Raw genomic sequence first — 14,759 nt, 5'->3', positions numbered from 1 at the left:
TATCTATTCAGGAACATTCGATAAAATTGGAATGAATAAAAGTCCACTATTATAATTTAATGGTATCGTGATTGATTTACAAAATTTAAATATTTCTTTGATTGAAAATGAAACATTACATTCAATTATTTTTTTTGTTCGATAAGTAAAAGCGACATTACAACATCACATCTCATCTACTCAACGAAGATTAGGAGAGTGTACTAATAAGACAATGACAATAACTTTTCTTTGCATATTCCTTTAGTAAACTCGTTAACATCCTTAGATTAAATTCCCATATTTGCATGTGATGGAATCCACATGCCACCTATTTGTAAACTTAACAAAAGTCTACAAGCAGACCAACTCCCCAAATCAGATTTTGTACTATCCTAATCCTCTTGTTCCAGCTGGAATTTGGGGCAAGTGTGGATCCAAAAATCAAAATGGAGACTTTGGTCATTCATTGAACATGGTATTAGGAATGGCTAATACTCACATAGGGACAAGGATTATCAAGAAATGAAATAACAAGAAGTTTCAGGACCTTTTAAGACATGTTAAAGAACTGGTGCCAAAAAGGAAAAATTATCCAAAATAAATCTTAAACCAAATCTTTACCTGTTTAAGATTTAAAAAAAAAGAGTATAAAAATAGTTAATAGTGGATTAGTGGGTGAATAGAGAGTTCTGAAAGCACTATGAGCCTATTTGAGCTCATCTCTGCTGGCATTTCACTATTTCAGTCTCAACAGAGTTCACTTTATCAATTACAAGTTCGCTTTTCAATTTTCAGCTTTCATTTTCCGGTTTACCTGAATTCTCAATTCGTTAAATTTCATAGAAATTCAACCCAGTAATCGATCTGCAGGAGGTACTGGATTTTCATCTTCTTATTGTTTTTTCATGCTGAAAGTTTCAATCTTTCAAACCTTGATTTGGTGCTAATTATTGTTTTGTTATTATTATTTGATTTAGGTAAATGGAGCTGAGAAAGAGAAAGATGAGGCAAGCTTTACTTGGATTCTCTGTGATTGTGTTTGTTGAACTAAGCTCTGCAACTGTGGTTTACAAACCGTTGTCTATGGCCTTCGCTGACCTTCCTGCCAAGTTTGGTAAATTTTCCATCTTTTTTTTCCAAATTTTCTTGTAGTTTAGTTCAGTTTTTGTGTTTGATTCAATAAAGTTCTAAACTTTCTGTTTTTATTTTTTCTTTTAATTGAACAAAATGAAATGAAAAGAATTCTAGTCTTGTTTAGAATGTATGCAGGTGGTAATTACTCAAAATATGGGATGCATAATTGTGGTTTTGATTTTTGTTGGTTTTTTGTTTTTATAGCTGTTGGTGTTGATAGAGCTGGTGCTTGTGGGGCTTTGGTAAACGCAGACCCTTTGAATGCATGTTCGCCTCTACGGAATGGGCGCCGATCAAATGAAACTGATAGAGCAAGGTTTGCTTTGATAGTTAGAGGGGAATGTGCTTTCAAGGATAAAGTACGGAATGCTCAAAATGCTGGTTTTGGTGCCGCGATTGTTTATGATGATAGAGATGGAGAAGATTTAGTTTACAGTGAGTCACTGTTCACCTTGGAATTTTGGTTCACTGCTTTGCTCGTTTTGAATATGTTGGGTTCTTCTTACTTTCTTAGTCCTTGTGTATATGAAAATTTTGGTGGAATCTCTGTTGTATCTGTTACCTTTTGCCTTCAATGTAGTCATAAATATCCTCGAGCATCTTGATGGTTTGTTGAATTGTCTAGCTAGTCTTAGTCTTTTAGCTGCTATAGATTGATAACGATTGCTGTCTATATTTTGCAGTGATGATAAACCGTGAGAATACTACAATTCATGCCGTGTTTGTTTCAAAAGCAACAGGTGAACTACTGAAGGAGCATGCTCATGATGAAGAAGGGGAATGCTGTATCTTTCCATTTCAAACTGAAACAGCCTGGACTGTGCTAGCTATATCTTTTATCTCATTCATTGTCATATTGGGTATATTATTAATAGCCATATTTGCTCCAAGACACTGGCTGTACTCACAAGGAAGAAATCAACTTCCTAAAAGTGTGGATAGGAAGGTGGTGGAAGCTCTACCTTGCTTCACATTCAGTTCCGCTCGTTTGGGTGAATGCCACAGTGAAGAAACTTGTGCCATCTGCCTTGAGAATTACAAAGATGGGGAAATTCTTAAAGTTCTTCCCTGTCAACACGGTAAGTTCTAAGATGTCACCCTCATGTTGATATTCGTTCTATTTTCATCAAAGTTGCACCGCCAGTCCCAACGAGCCACAACATTTTACAATGTAAACTTCATTTGCCTTTGCATGTTAGGAAAGTCCTATGACATCACAGGCCACAGTGATGTGTCATAAATTCATATGAGTAGACTTCCAACAGTTCATAAATAATATTGTTGAAGAACATGAGGTATTGTAATATGCTGAATGTCCATATAGTAGGCATGTGGATTTACTTGAGGTCTCATAAAATATATTAGAGCACTATGTCCAGTCTATGAGAGAGAACGTGAAGAAGCTGTTAGTCTCCCACATCCACTTAAGAATACAAATAAGTATAATTATATATAATGGTTTGAGTGTTCTAGTGTTTTCACATTCTAATGTTGGTTTTAAGTACAGTACAGTTATTTATCTGAGTAGGCACTTTGCTTTGACCTCGACACGTGCATATAAGTTAGCAATACTTTCTTACCTTGTCATTCGAAGTTTAAATATTTCCATTAATCACTTGAGAGTTACTTGCAGAATTTCATTCAAGCTGTGTGGACTCATGGCTGACAAAATGGGGGACATGCTGCCCCGTGTGCAAGCATGATATGAGAACAAAATCTGTGAATCCTGAGGTAAGAGAGTGGGGTGCATCCTCATTATTTAGTGTTCCACGGTTGAGTCTGGTTTAAGTTTTTTGGATATTAAGACTCTGGGACAACCTGTATTCTGGTACTTGCAGTCCCTTTCTTGATTGTGATGTATGGGGCTAATTTAGTAGTTATTTTCTGTGCTGAGGAGGTAAAATTTACAATGCCTCTTTGCAACTGAAGTGAAGTGACAATCTGCAATACCCATCATTAGAGTAATAGAATACCAGTTTCAAGGTTGGTTTGCTTTCAAGGGATAAGTGTCGGGTGTTTCATTCTCCTGGAGTCTTTACAAGCTGTCCTTGGTACTCTGTCTTCCAACCAGGCATGGGAAAGATGAGGATTTGATAATCGTGGTTAATCACCACTTAGACAAGACATTAACTGTACATGATGCTGCCCGTTGTAACAACTTATTTATTCATTGTAGTCTTCAGTCTTCTTTATGCTATGTATTCTGATTATGCTGTTGTCTTAATAACTATACTAAGCATACCAACCTGTGCACAGTATTTTTATAAAATGAATCTCTTGAGGTTTATGGTGGGAACGGTATTATGTATCGAACACACTTTTGAGAGCCTTAGATGACAATTGGGACTAGGTTTCTGCTTATTGGTCTTCATGACCAACCCATAGTTTCCAGCTGTCATATATAGGTGACATCTTCTTGACTTCACGATGCAGTGTGAATGTGATAAATCTCATGTTAAAAAGAAAATTCACAGGCTTGAACCTAGCTTGTCATAAAACTGATTCAGATTGTTATTGGTTTATAGATCTGAGGATAAATTGAACCTGATGTGGTTTCCTTTTGGCCAGTACCTGTTTCGCTTGTTTTACTGAAATTTGGCTATTTTCTTCTAGCAGATCAAGAGAAGGACCTGGTTGGACGATTCATGAATATATTTATGAATGTCAAGATATCAAGGTAAATTGTCTTGAAGTTTAAATTTCCCCCCTGATAAACAAACGATGAATAACCTTTTATGTGCACAGTAAGATGTTGGCACTTGGTAAGCCTTGTTCTATCATTAACAGCATTGTTACCTCCAACCTTGTTTATTCTTTCTTTTCAGGTTTCCTCCTGTTTATTGTGGAATTCCATTTAAATTCCACCGGAGTGTGTTTTATTGTGTGAAGTGAAGAGATCTGGATCATAACTTCTCAACATTGTTGTAAAATGTCAGTAACAGTTCGTGTGGGCTAAGTTTAGGTCAAAACTGCTTCTATGTGACTTGGATATATAGGTTACCTGTCCGTCCAACAAAGACGAAATTAATGCATTACGACAGTTTATGCCTCCATTGTATGCAAGAATTTCTTGAGTCTGACAGGCAAGCTTTATGACCTGGAATGTATGAAGCTCAGATGTTGTTGTAAATGAGTGAGTATATTAGAGCAGAATGCCCTTGTCATTACCAATAGCTCTCTTGATTTTATTGGATTACCTACTAGAATTAGTAGGTATGGCACTGTTGTATATGCAAGTCTAAATGTACCTGATCAGTCTAGTCAGCTTTGGTATAAATCATGTTGTTCAAGGGTTTTGTTACATCAATAGGCACTACTTGATAGAAAAGACCATGACCCTATTAAGAAGAGGATGAGTGGATTTGGTTGTGGCTCCACAAAGGCCAAAACCATAGTTGAAGCGCTAATAATCAAGTCCAACAAAAATTGTTAAATGTGCAAAGTCGAGAGTTAAAAATAAATGAATAAATAAAAGACAGTTGGGAAGACAACGACCAACTCGCTATTGATCTGATAGTACAAGGTTGAATTGAAAATTGAAAATTGAAAACTGAAAATTGAAACTTCTATAGAAGGTTAAATAAAATTGGAATCCTTCCTTTCTCTCCTAACCAAAAGAGGAAAATGACCGCACCTGAAATATGTATGATGTGGCAAATTACACGTATATTCATAGTTTCATACACACATAATTATTCAATAATCAACAGTTCTCTCCTTTCATATTTCTTCTTGTCCGTCCCCAATTCAATTCAGAACCCTCCTTTTACAATTGCATCTTTTTACAGAATTCTGAATTTACTTGTTCATAATAATTGGTTTCTTTTAGATCCACATTTTGGACCATTCAACATATAATTGTGGGGTTAAAGAACTTCTGCCTAATATGAGTCTAGTTGCTGCATTGAGTGCGAGAAGACAACGACCAATAAAGAATTTGGTGTGGCAGATATGGTCGATGTCTCGACCTAACTATGGAGTTCCTATGCACATTCGAGGTTTGATTGGCATTTCAAAAAGCAATGGGATATGCTCAATGAGGTAAGAGATCGATGATTGCACTAGATAATTGCAGTCGAATGTAATCATGATGATGAGATTCATACACTAATTGGGGCTTAGATTTTTTATTGAGTTTATGTGGCCAGTGAATTTGGGTAGGGATGCAATAATATTAAAGCATCTTAATTGACAATTCAATTCACTAGAGTGAAAAAAACCTAGTACGAGCCGTTCAAAGTTTCCAGTATCATCTTTTTTAGATTCTTATGTGAAATTGAGATTGTCTTTAAGACCACTAAATAAGATTATGATTAGATTTTTCGAGATTGAACGCTCAATTAGTAGATTGCTAGTGACAGTTCACTTCTTTGCGACAAGAATTCATATATGTCGTGGAAGACTTGTCCTTTTTCTACGATTTTAATCATCCCAAGTTGATAGAATAAGTTGATAGACTTATATTCCTACTAATGTAATTTTCATTACAGAGCACAGGTCCTTCACTTTAATTCACATTATCAATGTGGACACTCCAATGTTCTGGTAGTACATTGTAGATGCCTTAAAATCCCAAGCCACCTTGAATCCATAGGGCATTAACAAATTAGTGTTCTTTTCACTAGCAATAAACAAAATTAACAATTCTGATTCGACCAATATCATTTTTATAAACTCTGGTTTTGTTTCCCATCAAAGGCGGGCTCTCACCTTTTGTTGGGATGAGTCATCTGACCCCAGATGATTGGAAATGCACGTAGTTTAGTTTAGCTCCATATCCACAAGTCAATCTTGCCCATAGAAAACGACCCACTATAAACCTATCAGTAAGAATCCCCAGCCCACATTTTCTATCCTCAGCTGGTTTGTCCAGGAAAACCAAGGCAAACAGCTACCAGATTATAGAAACCAATCTACACATATAAAAGACCAATTCTTCTTCATGGGTTCTATTGGAAGGTGACTTTTTCTCAGTCAAATTTTAAAAGTTGTTGCAAAGTTTGATATGAGAGTTTATTGGTTGGGAGTCCCTTGTGGGCTTGTTGTTTTATTGCTTGTGTTATTTTGTAGCTCCGGGAATGAGGTTGTGACTATTGATGTTCAAGAAGCTAAGGATCTGATCAAGTCTGGCTATGGCTATATGGATGTTAGGTAAAGGCCAAAGGGATCTTTTACTTAGATTAATGAACTTTTTGGAAGCTTAATCTTCAAATTGAGCTTGGAAACAAAATGGGTTTTGATTGAATTGATGCTATTTGTGATAGGACTGTGGAGGAGTTCAAGAGAGGGTATGTGGATGCAGAGAAGATTTACAATATTCCTTACATGTTCAATACACCTGAAGGTAGCTGGAATCTCTATCCTTCTCTTTTAAGTAATTCTGTAAGTTGTATGGACCTTGAAATTAATGAAGTTTCATGTGATTTTTGCCTTTAGGTAGAGTGAAAAATCCTGATTTCTTGAAAGAGGTTGCATCTGCTTGCAGCAAAGAAGATCATATTGTTGTGGTAAGTTTTGTACTTTCTACTTTCATGTGTTTTGTACTAGTCTTTCCGGCAAAGCTTTATCTGATGATGTGTTGCTGTGATATCATTTTTAACAGGGTTGTCAAAGTGGGGTTAGATCCCTATATGCAGTTGCTGATCTTCAAAATGTTGTAAGTATATATTCCAATGTAAATCTTTGGTGAATATTGAAGTTCTTGAACAGAAGTTAGAGAATCTTACAGAACAGCCTTGCTGTTGTACCATGTTCATATTTGTTATTTATTTTTCTCCAAATTCTTAGAAGCTTGAAAATTGAATTGACAGGGTTACAAGCATCTGAGCAACATGGGAGGAGGTTATTTGGCTTGGACAGAGAAACATTTTCCTGTTGTTAAGCCAGAAGATGTAGATCAGAAAAAGCCAGAAATTGTTGAGCTAAAAAAGCCAAAAGATGATGAGCAGAAAAAGCCAGAACTTGTTGAGCCAAAAAAGCCAGAAGATGTTGAGCAGAAAAAGCCAGAAGCTGAGCTCTAGTTTGTTGCATAGCAAGTAACTTTATTTATCATTTACTCTTTTTCTCTTGTATAATTGTATATTAGTGATTAATATTTATCTTGATTAGAATTCAAAGTATATATGTACCTTGATAGCTGAAGATGAATATATCATTATTCACTTCCAAATAATATTACAGCATAAGATGGTTTTTCCTCGTTTCTACAGAGTTCAAGTTTACTGCCCAGTTGATGTGTGCTTCTAACTTTTTAACTAACTAGTTATTAACTTATTACAAAAACTCACCTTCCAAGTGGGTTTGAAGGGTAGGTGTATACCTACAAGTTTGGGCCTTTGGCCACTTTCATTCATAAACTCACCTTCCAGAACAAACAAGCAATCTGGTCAGCTACCAGGTTTGAAATGGCAAGTCAAGGTAACCTGCAAAACTAGTTGTGACTAGGTGGTCACTGGTCACCGATTACTCACAAGAAAGGGGTCATTAACTCATCATTATGATCCCAAACATGTCACAACAATTTCTTCTTCTTTTAAGACATCAAAGTAGCCGGCCTATTCTTGTGCTTGTGTTACCTATACACACTTTCTGGCTATTTTGACTTCTATTTGTAGGCTAAGGTCCATTAATCACGACCGTTCAGAGTGGATTGCTAACAACAACCTTTCATGGAATGATCAGCACTATTCATTCTTAAGTTACTTTTACCAAGATAATTTAGAAACCCTTCAGTAATTTGAATCTCGCATGTAAATAAAACTAAAACGATAGTAATGATAATAATTTCTCTATACATGATTCACGGCATGAATGATTCTGACAAATGTATCTACATGCAGGATGCACAAACTGCATGAATGATTCCTCTAGAACTGACCTGATTAAAAATATTAAACTTGTTACAACAGTTTCATTACTTCATAGACAGCAACTTAGGAGCAACTAAATGCATACCCTAACAACCCCTAACTAACAACCATGCCACTCTGACAACTGGCGATCTCTCACAACCAAGTTTCATTATTTTAAAAATTGTTTTTGGCAATTAGAGAATTTTAGAATGAGATCAAGATCAAATTCATGATCTTCGACCATTTCATTTCATGAAGAAAAGTTCAACATGAAAGACAAGAGACACGTTCTAAACTCCCCCAGATACGATGGTGCTGGTCAAGACCAAATCTCCAAAACATGCCATTGTCAGTTAGTAACAAGCGGGACCCATTTCCATGGCCACAGTGTGAGACCATCCATGCATGTTTCCTTAAATTTTCTGATGGGTTTGGTCTAGGCTTCCAGGCACAGCACTAACCCACCACCTATATAGCAGCCATTTATGGACTAGAATGACCTAGCTAGCTAGGTAGCGCTGACTTACAGGGAAACTAGCCCAGAGTATTAGCAACCACTCATCCTGTTCATTGATGTTGGTGTTCTGATATATCAGCACAATAACCAGAAGGTGAAAGTTTGTTTGGGGCTTTCTGGGTTTGAGGAAAACTAATGGAGGAGAGGGAAGGTCGATCCTTGGCTGAAACACCCACATGGACTGTGGCTACTGTGATCACTGTCTTGATTTCTCTTGGGTTCTTCTTTCATTGCTCTTTGAAACATTTTGGAAAGGTACAATCTTTGATGAAGGATTTCTTCTTGTTTCGGGTTTGTTCATTGATCTTGAATTTTAATATGTATAATATATGTCCATTTTATATGTAGTGGTTGGATAAGACTAAAAAGAAGTCTATACTTGCTGCTTTGGAAAAGATCCAAGAAGGTCCGTAATTGGGTACTTGACATATGTTTAGTGTTTTTTCATTTACTTTTATCTTTGGAAGTTAATTTGATCAATGTTGAAGCAGAGCTGATGCTTTTTGGGCTTCTGTCATTGTTGATGGGTCACTGGATTGTTTTTGTGGCCAAGATTTGTGTTAAATCTTCATCATGGGCCTTCAGCAGCCGGTTCTTTCCTTGTGCTTTGGAGCAAGAGATCAGTGTGATTCAACATGTACTTTTTGCGAGTCCGGAGTATCTGAACAAGTCAGTTTCTAGAGTGGAAGTGAAAACTATGTCTCATGAATATTGTCCTAAGGTAGTTTACTTGTTCATGCTTTGCTGATATAACTCTTGACTGTTTGTTATTTATGTGGGAACTTTGTTGATACAGCTATGATAGTTTCATATGTTTTGATGTGTTTGTCAGGGTCATGAGTCCTTTGCTTCTTATGAAAGTCTTGAACAGCTTCACCGATTAATATTTGTGCTTGGCATGACTCACGTTGTTTACAGTTTCTTTGCCATTGTCATGGCCATGATTAAGGTTCTTTTTTCTCATCATCAATCAAATTTTCCTAAAGGTCCCGGGTTCCAATTTACCAAGAACTAAGTGCTGTATTTTAGTTCATTGCAGATTTATAGCTGGAGAACATGGGAAAATGAAGCTAAAGCTAAGGCAATTCAAACCTTAAAAGGTGAAGAATTGATTGTTTTCATTTCATGAATTGACAATCAGCTTTTTGATTACATGGACCATAATTATTTTGATTTCCTTGCATCTAGATACCGAAGAAACTAAGCGAATCAGAAGATTGTCGACATTCATAGTTCACCATGCATCTCATCCATGGAGCCAGCACAAGTATCTTGTTTGGCTGGTATTCTCACATCCTCCTGATATTTTCAGCTATAATCGTGCTCAGAATCTAGCACGTTTCCCTGGTTTATGTGCTATATATGGTATTCTGTTGCATCATCTTGACTGAGAAACGCCCTTAATCATGTTCTTGTAATATCTTTACGAGTGATACCAATTATTTAGTCACAATTGTAGTCCCAATTGATTCATGGAAGCTAAATATATTATTTTCTAACCTATTTTTACATCTGGTTGCTTACGTTAATTTCACTTTTTTAGCACTTTTTCCTCTTAAAGAGTAGCTTCATCTTCTGTAATGATTCTATCTGAACTACTATCATCACCTTTGTTACCACAATTGCAGCTTTGTTTCAGCCACCAGTTCTGGAGTTCTATAAACCGACCTTCATATATGGCTTTGCGATTTGGATTCATCACTGTATGTTTTTTTAGCTAAATGAACTTCTACTGAAATAAAATGTCATATCCTAAATTCATATATAGCTTGCTATCTGTTCTTATTAGTTTCCAACTTATTTAGTCAACTCACAGTGCAAAAGGATGTGGCAGTAAAGATCATGGGACTCTTTGCACTGCTGACTCTGCTGTCTTTCCCTCCCTTATTGTAGACTCATCAGCTTCCTTTGTCATATGATTTCCATAATTATATGATCCGGAGCATGGAGGAAGAATTTCGTGATATTGTTGGTATCAGGTATTGCTTATTTACTCCTACTTGAAAATTGTACTTTTCTTTAACACTTCATATCCAAATTTCGGATTGTTTATGTTTCAACAGCTAATGAATAATTTCATTTTATGGTTTCTGTTTGCAGTATACCTCTCTGGATATACGCCTTATGTTGCATTATTCTAGATTTTCATGGTAATTGGGAAAACTTTATTTCTGTCTTTAGTTGTTAATTTAATCTTACAGCATTAACTGTGTTGCTGACATTCAGGAAGCAACATTTACTTTTGGCTTTCCTTCCTTCCAGCCATTGTAAGCCATTAATTCATGTTCCATCTCATTAGTTTCTCAAAGTTCTTCATCTTTGAAACTAACACTAATTTCTATTTACTTTCTTTCTTGACTTCATATCAGTTGATCCTCCTTATCGGCACTAAACTGCATCGGATAGTGGTAAAATTGGCTGTGGAAATCATGGAAGAAAGTCCATATATGGAAAATCACCAGTTTAAACTAAGGGATGATCTCTTTTGGTTCAAGAGGCCCTGGCTTCTTTTACGGCTAATACAACTGATATCCTTCCAGGTAAGTGAATCAGTAACAATTAATGTGACATACATTTTTCATTTTTGAAAACAAGTCTTCAAACATTTCCTTATCTCTTACTGGCTTTTGTTTTTCCAGAATTCATTCGAGATGGCTACTTTCCTCTGGTCTCTGGTATGAACCTAATTACTCGTTACAAGGAAATAATTTAAGTTAATTAATGAGCTGAATCCTCTTTCAGTTGCTTATGATGCATGTTTCTACATTTTGTTTCCAGTGGGAAATTAAACATCCTTCATGTTTCATGGACAATCATACTTTCCTCGTGATCCGCTTGACATTTGGGTATGTATTATTGCCTATTTCACGAGCAATGAAGTTTCAATATGACCAAAGATATAATTTTCATGAGTTATTGATCAATTACTGCAGGGTAGTCTCCCAGTTCTGGTGTAGCTTCATTACATTCCCACTCTATGTTATCATCACACAAATGGGTTCAAGCTTCAAGAAATCTGTAGTTTCCGAAAATGTAAGACAATCGCTATCTGGATGGAGAAGGAGAGTGAAGGCGAGACAAAGTACTTCATCTAATAAGACTGGACTCCTGAATTCATCATCAACATCAACAGTAGCATTCTCATCAGATTCTAGCAAAGTTTGTAGTTCTTTTTCCTCGAACAGCGTGGAAGGGAGCTCAGTCTCCTCCAGGGTCCAAAAAACATCTTCCCGACATCTAAACTCCAATGTACAGCAAGGTGAAGTTAGTGAGATCGATGAGAAGTCAGAGTCTGAGCTCTGCACGCAAACACTCTCTGCTTTGATGAAAGATTATGACATTTATGAAGAATATGAGGAAGATGATGAAGAGGACTACCATGAGGATGATAACAGTATCAAAGGGTGACTTCACTGATTTGTGTCTCAATCAACCACCTTGTGGAGCATCACTAGAGGCTAGAGTAACTGCTTGTGTAGACTTATTGTAGAAAGTAAGTTTTCAATATATTGATATCTGCAAGGATCGATAGATACACATATATATGCAGCTAGCTGCTACAGTTACAATGCTGCCATTAAATCCTATTTACAGCTATGATCTAAACTGATACAACTATAATCTAAACTGATACACAAGAATCAAAACAGCCTATGTAGTTAATGTAGGAGAATCAGATGGCTGAAGTTTAGGAGAAGATGTAGTCGTTCTAACACCCCCTTCAAACTTGGCGGTTTTGGACGCACAAGTTTGGTGCAGAGAAGAAGATGACGATGCTTATGAAGTGGTTTCGTGAGAAGATCAGTAGGTTGATCCACCGAAGGTATATAGCTAACACGATGGCTACCAAGTGCTACCTTTTCCCTGACAAAATGATAATCCAACTCAATGTGTTTTGTACGGGGGTGGAAAATCGGGTTAGATGCCATGTAAGTTGCACTAAGGTTGTCACAATAAAGTGAGATAGGGAACTGAATATGAGCACCAAGTTCGTATAGCAAGAAGGCTAACCAGGTGGATTCAGCACTTGCATGAGCAAGGGAGCGATATTCAGATTCCGCACTTGAGCGAACAATTGTGGGCTGCTTCTTGGAGCACCAGGAGATTAGGTTGCTGCCAAGATAGATGAGGTAGCCAGAGGTAGAGCGACGAGAGTTCGGATAGTCAGCCCAATCTGCATCTAAATAGGCAGAGAGATGAACAGGTTGGCGCTGAGGGCTGAAAAACAAACCATGATCTAATGTGCCTTTGACGTAGCGGAGGATACGTTTAGCAGCTATAAGATGAGGAACACGAGGCTCGCTCATAAATTGAGACACGGAATTGCCTGCAAAGGCTATATCAGGGTGAGTAATGGTGAGATACTGCAAGAAGCCAACCATTTCGCGGAACACAGTAGGGTTATCAAGTAAAATCCCATCATCAGCACTGAGAAGAGACTTTGCAGACAAAGGTGTGCTCACGGGTTGGCTTAGTAACAGGTCATGCTTAGTGAGGATGTCATGTGCATACTTGACTTGATTGAGGTGAATACCATGGGAATGAGAAGTGACCTGTAAACCAAGAAAGTAGTGGAGTGGACCTGGATCCTTGATATCAAAACCATGACCCAAAGCATCAATGAAGCTCTGTAGAAGCTGATCATGACTACCCGTAACCACAATGTCATCAACATATAATAAGAAATATATGGTGTGTGGGCCAGTATGAAATATAAACAGAGAAGGGTCAGCCTTACTGATGCGAAAACCAACTAATAAAAGGAAAAAGAGCTCATACGGTGAAACCAGGCACGTGGAGCTTGTTTTAAGCCATAGAATGCCTTATGAAGCTTGCACACATAGGAGGGCCGATAAGGATCAACGAACCCAGGTGGTTGAGAGATGTAGACATCTTCTTGGAGATAGCCATGGAGAAAGGCATTCTTGACATCAAGTTGGCGAAGAGGCCAACCCCGAGAAACAGCAAGACATAAGACAGTTTTGATGGTGGCTGGCTTGATTACGGGACTGTAAGTTTCCCCGTAATCGATGCCATGTTACTGATGAAAGCCTTTGGCCACAAGTCTTGCCTTGTATCTTTCGACGGAGCCATCAGAGTTTTGCTTGATACGAAAAACCCATTTGCAGCCTACAACATTATGGGAAGGACAGGAGGGAACGAGAGACCAGCTGACCAGGTATGGTTTTTCAACAAGGCATTAATTTCTTCAGTCATGGTTGCTCTCCATTTTGCATCTTTGGAAGCCTGTGTGTAACAAGTTGGTTCCAATTCATCAATAACAGAAAGAAGAACTTTGGGGATAGGGTACTTTATAGTTCCATCGGTTCTGAGTCACGGCTAGATGCTACTGTTACAATATATTGATACCATGTAGAAAGTAAGTTTTCAATATATTGATATCTGCAAGGATACACATATATATGCAGCTAGCTGCTACGGTTACAATGCTGCCATTAAATCCTATTTACAGCTATGATCTAAACTGATACAGCTATAATCTAAACTGATACACAAGAATCAAAACAGCCTATGTAGTTAATGTAGGAGAATCAGATGGTTGAAGTTTAGGAGAAAATGTAGTCGTTCTAACACTTATGAATTTAGATTAATAGGCTAATCAATAATAAGGTTGTTTCTGCAGTAACAACATTTCAAGTGTTAAAATGGGTAAATAGTTAATCTTCCTCAAGCAACTGCAACACTTCATATTAGCATGCTTGGAGTAGCAGAGAAAATTGCCCATCAAGTACACCTCAACCTTGTGGCCTCATTAAAACCATTTGTTGTAAACTTCGGCCAAGAAAAGGGTACCACTAACCCCCACATATTACATATGTTTTCATTTTCAGAATTACATCAGTATGTGGAGATAAAAATAAACAAAAAGGAACTTTTGTGGTCTGTGAAAACATATTTAAACAATGAATAACATCAGTCTTCCTCACTTAAGGAAAAGTTTGAAGTGATTGTGAGGGACAAATACATCTCAATCATATGTATTACATTTAAAAGCTAGAATTATAACAACTTAAAACTGTGCATTTGTTTTTAGCCGTTAGATTTACTTGTCCCTCATAGTGCCTTAAATACTGTCCTTTAAGTGAACAACTCTTTTCATGAGAATGAACTTTATGTGGACACTTCATCACAGCTAGATGAGGAGACGAGTCTCTACTTTTTTTTTTGATCAAGAAGAACTTCATTAATAATTAATTGTTTACAACGAGTTTTAAGGCAACAATCTGCAACAGCATTCCAACATCCGTAATTGA

At 37.0% G+C, this 14,759-nt stretch overlaps 3 protein-coding genes across 3 annotated transcripts; 2 read left to right on the top strand and 1 right to left on the bottom strand.

Annotated features, from left to right (window-relative positions):
- Positions 1-658: 658 nt before the first annotated feature.
- Positions 659-7,316, top strand: LOC133740656 (receptor homology region, transmembrane domain- and RING domain-containing protein 2-like). Its single transcript, XM_062168627.1, has 13 exons — positions 659-855; positions 960-1,096; positions 1,321-1,551; positions 1,800-2,195; positions 2,750-2,898; positions 4,946-5,157; positions 5,607-5,661; positions 5,918-6,075; positions 6,187-6,267; positions 6,381-6,460; positions 6,553-6,623; positions 6,719-6,772; positions 6,927-7,316. The coding sequence occupies exons 2-13, from the start codon at positions 964-966 to the stop codon at positions 7,134-7,136; spliced, it is 1,830 nt and encodes a 609-aa protein (XP_062024611.1). The 5' UTR covers positions 659-855; positions 960-963; the 3' UTR covers positions 7,137-7,316.
- An 890-nt stretch (positions 7,317-8,206) lies between these two features.
- On the top strand, positions 8,207-12,090 carry LOC133727186 (MLO-like protein 4). Its single transcript, XM_062154806.1, has 14 exons — positions 8,207-8,739; positions 8,833-8,890; positions 8,976-9,205; positions 9,317-9,433; positions 9,524-9,584; positions 9,673-9,767; positions 10,113-10,187; positions 10,378-10,463; positions 10,585-10,634; positions 10,711-10,751; positions 10,854-11,024; positions 11,124-11,159; positions 11,263-11,330; positions 11,418-12,090. Exons 1-14 carry the CDS (start codon positions 8,620-8,622, stop codon positions 11,890-11,892), a joined length of 1,683 nt encoding a protein of 560 aa, XP_062010790.1. The 5' UTR covers positions 8,207-8,619; the 3' UTR covers positions 11,893-12,090.
- Positions 12,091-12,099: 9 nt separating this feature from the next.
- On the bottom strand, positions 12,100-13,407 carry LOC133740558 (uncharacterized mitochondrial protein AtMg00810-like). The gene is made up of 3 exons (XM_062168539.1): positions 13,353-13,407; positions 12,342-13,237; positions 12,100-12,111 (listed from the first exon to the last, which is right to left on the bottom strand). Exons 1-3 carry the CDS (start codon positions 13,405-13,407, stop codon positions 12,100-12,102), a joined length of 963 nt encoding a protein of 320 aa, XP_062024523.1.
- Between the last annotated feature and the right edge of the window lie 1,352 nt (positions 13,408-14,759).

This window comes from Rosa rugosa, chromosome 1 (assembly GCF_958449725.1).
Source record: "Rosa rugosa chromosome 1, drRosRugo1.1, whole genome shotgun sequence".
Taxonomy (NCBI): Eukaryota; Viridiplantae; Streptophyta; class Magnoliopsida; order Rosales; family Rosaceae; genus Rosa; species Rosa rugosa.
This window is presented reverse-complemented; position numbering and strand designations above follow the sequence as displayed.